This window comes from Aquila chrysaetos, unplaced genomic scaffold, assembly GCF_900496995.4.
Source record: "Aquila chrysaetos chrysaetos unplaced genomic scaffold, bAquChr1.4, whole genome shotgun sequence".
Classification (NCBI taxonomy): domain Eukaryota; kingdom Metazoa; phylum Chordata; class Aves; order Accipitriformes; family Accipitridae; genus Aquila; species Aquila chrysaetos.
The window spans coordinates 87,732-94,502 of NW_024470386.1; the positions used below are offsets into that span (position 1 = coordinate 87,732).

The following is a 6,771-nucleotide window of genomic DNA, read 5'->3' on the forward strand; positions in this document are numbered from 1 at the left end:
CTTCCTCCTCCTTTTCCCCCTCGTCTCCTTCTCTTCTCTCCTCCTCCTGCTGTTCTGTCCTCCTCTTCTTCTTCTTTCTCCTCCTGTTCTTCCTCTGCGTCCTGTTCTTCTGCCTCTTTTTCTTCCTTCTGTTCTTCCTCTTCCTCCTAGGCTTCTCCTTCTCCTCATCCTCCACCTCCTCTTCTTCTCCTCCCTTTTTTTCTTCCTCCTTCTTCCTTTTCTTTAGCCTTCTCCTTTGTGCCATTATTCCTCCTCCTCCTCTTCTTCTTTCCTTCTTTCTCCCCTTCCTCCTCTTCCTGTTCTTCCTCCTTCTCCTCCTCCTCTCCTTCTCCTCCTCTTCCTCTTGCCCTTGTTCCTCCTTCTGGCTTTTCTTCCTCCTCCCGTTTCTCTTCCTCCTGTTCATTCTTTTCCTCCATTTCTTCCTCCTCTACCTTCCTGTTGTTCCTCCTCTTGTCTTTCCTTCTTTTCCTTTTTATGTTCTCTCCTTGTTCTCCTCTTCCTGCTCTTCTTCTTCTTCTGGTTCTTCTTGTTCTTTCTCATCTTTCTCATCCTGTTCTTCCTCAGTTCTTCCTCTTCCCATTCTTTTCATTTCTCCCTCCTTTTTGTCTTCATCCAGTTCTTCCTTCACCTCTTCTTCCTCATTGTCCTTCTCTTTCTCCTCCTCCTTCTCATACGCCTCTGCTGTTTATCCTTGGCATGTTCATCCTCCTCCTGTTCTTCTTGTTCTTTGTAGTCCTTCTCCTTATACCCCTCCTCCTCCTCCAACTCATCCTCCTCCTCTTTCCTTCTGGTTTTCTTCTTCCTCTTCCTGTTACTCTGTTATTCTCTTTACCCTCCTGTTCTTTATCCTCCTCCTCCTCCCCCTGTTCTTTCTGTTCTTTTTCCACCTTCTCCTCTTCTTCTGCTTCCTCCTCTTCCTCCTCCTTCTCCTTCCTTCTCCTCCTTCTCCAGTTCTTCACCCTCCTTCTACTCCTCCTCTTCATCTTCTTGTACCTTGTATTCCTCTTTGTCTTTCTCCTCTTCATCCTCTTCTTCCTCCTCTTCTTCCTCCTCCTTCTCTTCCTATTCTGAATTTTCTTCCTGCTATTCCTCCTCCTCCTCTTCTACTTTCTTGTCCCCCTCAGCCTCCTGTCTCCTTTCCTTCTGTTTTTTTGCAATGAATCATTGAATGGTTTGGGTTGGAAGGGACCTTTAAGGGTCATCTAGTCCAACCCCCCTGCAATGAGCCCCTGCTAGAGGGGGCAACTAGATCAGGTTGCTCAGAGCTCTGTCCAACCTGACCTTGAATGTTTCCAGGGATGGGGCATCTACCACCTCTCTGGGCAGCCTGTGCCAGTGTTTCACCATCCTCATCATTAAAAAATTTCTTCCCTATATCCTATATGTATTTCCTCCTCCTCCTCCTCCTGGTCAGCCTCCTCCTCCTCCTCCTGGTCAGCCTCCTCCTCCTCCTCCTGGTCAGCCTCCTCCACCTCCTCCTGGTCAGCCTCCTCCACCTCCTCCTGGTCAGCCTCCTCCACCTCCTCCTGGTTAGCCTTCTCCTCCTCCTCTTCCGCCTTCTCCTCCTGGTCAGCCTTCTCCTGGTCAGCCTTCTTCTCCTCCTCCTGGTCAGCCGCCTTCTCCTCCTCCTGGTCAGCCGTCTTCTCCTCCTCCTGGTCAGCCTCCTCCTCTTCCGCCTTCTCCTCCTCTTCCGCCTTCTCCTCCTCTTCCGCCTTCTCCTCCTCTTCCGCCTTCTCCTCCTCTTCCGCCTTCTCTCCTCCTCTCTTTCCGCCTTCTCCTTCTCCTCTCTTCCGCCTTCTCCTCCTCTCCTCTTCTTCCCTTTCCGCCTTCTCTCCTCTTCCGCCTTCTCCTCCTCCTCCTCTTCCCTTCTCCTCCTCTTCCGCCTTCTCCTCCTCTTCCGCCTTCTCCTCCTCTTCCGCCTTGTCCGGGTCAGCCTTGTCCGGGTCAGCCTTGTCCGGGTCAGCCTTGTCCGGGTCAGCCTTCTCTGGGTCAGCCTTCTCCTGGTCAGCCACCTCCTCTTCCGCCTCCTCCTGGTCAGCCTCCTCCTTCTCCTTCTCCTCCTCTTACGCCTCCTCCTGGTCAGCCTTCTCCTTCTCCGCCTGGTCAGCCTTCTCCGCCTCCTCCTTCTCCTCCTGGTCAGCCTCCTCCTTCTCCTCCTGGTCAGCCTCCCCCTTCTCCTCCTGGTCAGCCTCCTCCTGGTCAGCCTCCTCCGCCTCCTCATCTTCCGCCTCCTGCTGGTCAGCCTTCTCCTGATTATCCTCCTCCTTCTTCTCCTGGTCAGCCTTCTCCTGGTCAGCCTTCTCCTTCTCCTCATCATCCTTCTCCTCCTCTTCTGCCTCCTCCTGGTCAGCCTTCTCCTTCTCCTCATCCTCCTTCTCCTCCTTCTCTTCTTCCACTTTTTCCTTGTCATCTTCCTCCTCCTCTTCTGCCTCCTCCTTCTCCTCATCCTCCTTCTCCTCCTTCTCTTCTTCCACTTTTTCCTTCTCATCTTCCTCCTCCTCTTCTGCCTCCTCCTGGTCAGCCTTCTCCTTCTCCTCATCCTCCTTCTCCTCCTTCTCTTCTTCCACGTTTTCCTTCATCTTCCTCCTCCTCTTCTGCCTCCTCCCTTCTCCTCATCCTCCTTCTCCTCCTTCTGTTCTTCCACTTTTTCCTTCTCATCTTCCTCCTCCTATTCTGCCTCCTCCTGGTCAGCCTTCTCCTTCTCCTCATCCTCCTTCTCCTCCTTCTCTTCTTCCACTTTTTCCTTGTCATCTTCCTCCTCCTTTTCTGCCTTCTCCTTCTCATCCTCCTCCTCCTTCTCTTCTTCCACTTTTTTCCTTGTCATCTTCCTCCTCCTCTTCCACCTCCTCCTCATCAGCCTTCTCCTCCTTCTCTTCTTCCACGTTTTCCTTGTATCTTCCTCCTCCTGCTCAGCCTTCTCCTTCTCCTCATCCTCCTTCTCCTCATCCTCCTTCTCCTCATCCTCCTTCTCCTCATCCTCCTTCTCCTTCTCCTCCTGGTCAGCCTTCTTTTTCTCCTCCTTCTCTCATCCTCCCTTCTCCTCCTCTTCTGCCTCGTCCTGGTCAGTCTTCTCCTTCTCTCATCCTCCTTCTCCTCCTCTTCTGCCTCGTCCTGGTCAGTCTTCTCCTTCTCTCATCCTCCTTCTCCTCCTCTTCTGCCTCGTCCTGGTCAGTCTTCTCCTTCTCTCATCCTCCTTCTCCTCCTTCTCTTCTTCCACTTTTTCCTTGTCATCTTCCTCCTCCTCTTCCGCCTCCTCCTCCTCCTCATCCTCCTTCTCTTCCTTCTCTTCTTCCACTTTTTCCTTGTCATCTTCCTCCTCCTCCTCTTCCGCCTCCTCCTCCTCCTCCTCCTCCTTCTCTTCCTTCTCTTCTTCCACTTTTTCCTTGTCATCTTCCTCCTCCTCCTCGTCAGCCTTCTCCTCATCCTCCTTCTCCTCATCCTCCTTCTTCCACTTTTTCCTTGTCATCTTCCTCCTCCTCTTCCACCTCTTCCTGGTCAGCCTTCTCATTCTTCTCATCCCTTTCGTTCTCCTCTTCCTCATCCTATTTCTTCTCCTCCTGTTATTTTGCCTCTTATTCTCCTCCTTCTTTTTTTCCACCTCCTTTTCCTCCTCCTCCTCCTCCTTTTCCTATTGTTTTTAGTGTTCTCTTCCTGTTATTTCTCTTATTCACCTGCCTTTTCTTTCTCTTCCTCCTCCTCCTCCTGCTCCTGTTTCTCCTTCTTCTCCTCTGTCCTTTCCTCATTCTCTTCATGCTCCTTTTTTTTACAGCTCTTCCTTCTACTGTTCCTCTACCTCATATTTATCCTGTCCCTCTTGTTCCTCTTCAACTTGTCACCCTGCTACTCCTACTCCTCCTCTTCCTCCTCTTCTCCTCCCTTTCCCTTCTAGCTTTTGGAACCTCCCAGAAATGGAGATTCCCATCTTAGTGGTTTTCTTCTTGGTCTGGTTTGCGACCGTGATGGAGAACCCCTCACTGTTCTGCTGGTGCTGGCTGACTAGCATCTCCAGTCCTCCTGGAGGACATGGACGTCTCCTCCCACGTGATGGCCTGCTCCCCCTCCCAGCTTTCCGAATGGGCAGCAGCCCATTTCTGCAGGGAGTGCACAGAAGAGTTTTGTAACTTCAGTTTTCTGGCCTGTGGGGAATGTTATCTCCAGGCAGGGGTTGGAGATACGGTTGATATTTTGCAATATGGAAACTTCTGCACTTCAGCCCAGTAGAAAATGCCACTCTCGGCTTTAAGCCAAGAGCCGGATATGAACAAAATGTGAAGCTGGCATCTGTGCTGGCTTTGGCTGGGGTAGAGTTAATGTTCTTCGTAGGAGCTAGTATGGGGCTGTGTTTTGGATTTGTGCTGGAAACAGTGTTGATAATACAGGGATGTTTTTGTTATTGCTGAGCAGTGCTTACACAGCCAAGGCCTTTTCTGCTTCTCATACCACCCGCCAGCAGGTAGGCTGGGGGTGCTCAAAAAGTTGGGACGAGACACAGCCGGGACAGCTGACCCCAACTGACCAAAGGGATATTCCATACCATACGATGTCATGCTCAGCAATAAAACTAGGGGGAAGGTTGGCCAGGGGGCTGCAGCTCGGGGATTGGCTGGGCATCGGTCGCTTGGTGGTGAGCAGTTGTTTTCATTTGCATCACTTGTCTTTCTTGGGTTTTATTTCTCTCTCTTTGTTATTTTCCTTTTCATTACAATTTATTATTATTACTATTTTATTTTATTTCAATTATTAAACTGTTCTTATCTCAACCCACTAGTTTTCTCACTCTTTACCCTTGCAATTCTCTTCCCCCCATCCCGCGAAGGAGGGGAGTGAGCAAGCGGCTGTGTGGTGCTTAGTTGCTGGCTGGTGTTAAACCATGACAGCATCCTAACGGAGTGTTTCTATCACAACTAACTTCTTGTGTGGCGAATGAAATTTACCAATTCTTGTCTCGTCTCATGGTAATCCTTCATCATCATCCTGTGATGATACTACACTGGCCGCACCGCCGAGTTCTCCGTAGATCCTCTCTTCACATTTCTGCAGCTTCTGGCATCTTACAGCTACATCCTTTCCTCCACTCTGAAAATCTCTTTTGGTACCAGGAAGCAAAAAGATGCTTACGCCTGCTCCTCTCATCTGATCGCTGTTTGGTGTCACAGTTGTACACAGGACTTTAACATTCTGTGTTGCTTAGCAGATGCTATCAGAGTAGGGAACACAAACACAATAGGCTCTGTTTTCTACACTCTTTACATCTTTCTTCACTCCCCTCACCTGCAGCCTGAGGGGCAGAGAGCTCAAAGTGTTGGTCACACAAGTCTTCTCTAAGCATACGGATCTCATTGGCATCCCAACCAAAGTTGACTGGGTGGAAGAGCATCTAAGCTGCTTCTTCTTTGTGCCTTTAGAGATTCCTAGAGAATTCTGAGGTGCGCAGTGGAGAGAATAGACCTTTTTTTGATGGTGTCTGTTGTCTCATTGCTTACAGAAGCTCTAAATCCCCACCGTCTTCACCAGTCCTAGCTCGAGGTTAAACTAACCGTGTGACAAAGTGAGAAAGTGTTGGAGAGGGCAGACCATGAAAGCAGAAAACTAGGTGGCCTAGTGTTAAAGTAGCGAGACAATAAAGGGAAAAACTACCAGACAAAAGACAGGAAAGCAAAGCATTGGGATAAAAGGGTGAAGGAGGGAATAGAAGGTACAGCTGTTACTGAGCTGGGGATGCCTGGGGGTCCCAGTCAGAAGCACTGTACCTGCTCCGTGCAGCCTGCAGCAAGACAAGAAACCCTTGTTTCAGAGAAACACAAGAAACGCAAGAAAGACTTGTGTAGTCTGAGGATGGCATGCCTTTTGGATGTGGTGACTGGTTAACCGGTCACCCTCCCGATCAGGGTCAGTCTATGCCCAAAACGGCAAGCATCCGTAGGATGGTATGGGTGTTGTGACATCTCGCATGCTATGATCGTGGGGTGGTATTTCTCCATGCAGGGGGAAAGGTCCGTTAGAGAGACTGCTGTTCTCACCAGCTTCACACACCAAAACAGACTGATGAAAATACTCGAAAACAATACTCCTGCAAAGAAGCAGTCGTTTCCTGTGCCCTCTGGGGCCATCTCCAAACAGCTGAATACGCTGCGCAGAAATCTCATCTGCATCGTGCTGCCCAGCAGGCAAACCGCAGCTTGCCTAAAAGGCCAGCCTAAACACAGCAAACACCCGACAAGCTGTGGCCCATCCAGTATCAAATCACGGGCCAGTTTGTCCTCCTGTTACTCACTTCAAGCTCCAAAACTGTCGTCTGCAGACATACCTCTCTTCCAGAGTGCAGCACCAGCCTTACACACTCCCTTATTCTCTAGGCAGAGGCAGACAACCCAGCATGGAAAACTACAGTCAAATAACAGCAAGTTGTCTCGACTTGCATGCTGACTTAAGGGGTAACACCCACACCCCCAGCCCTGCCCCGCCCCCCCCCCCCCCCCCAAAAAAAAAAAAAACCAAGCCAACAGGGCAGCACATATCCACCCTTTCATAAAGACCGGAGGACTGTATGGAAATTTCTTTCTGAACCCACAGGCAATTGTACACCTGTCTAGTAGCATGAAGGGCCTGGATATGTGCGCGTTTCCTCCTCTGGTAGAGATGGCAGTTCTGGTCCTTCTTTCGTCTGGATTTGAGCTGAGAAACCTTCTAGGAAGGTCAGCTTTCCCACAGTCCAGCAAACAGCAAAAGGATATTCCATTTGAATACGAGTCTCCTTTGTCTTTTCAGGAC

At 50.2% G+C, this 6,771-nt stretch overlaps 1 protein-coding gene across 1 annotated transcript in view; it reads right to left on the bottom strand.

Moving 5' to 3' along the window:
* LOC121233112 (glutamic acid-rich protein-like) overlaps positions 1–2,450 on the bottom strand; it is a gene marked incomplete at its 5' end in the record, with an annotated part of 5,175 nt that extends 2,725 nt beyond the window's left edge. Inside the window, 2 exons of the mRNA XM_041121843.1 lie at positions 1,902–2,054; positions 2,343–2,450. Coding sequence (XP_040977777.1) covers positions 1,902–2,054; positions 2,343–2,450 — 261 coding nt within the window. The remainder of the gene's footprint in view (positions 1–1,901; positions 2,055–2,342) is intronic.
* Positions 2,451–6,771: the final 4,321 nt, after the last annotated feature.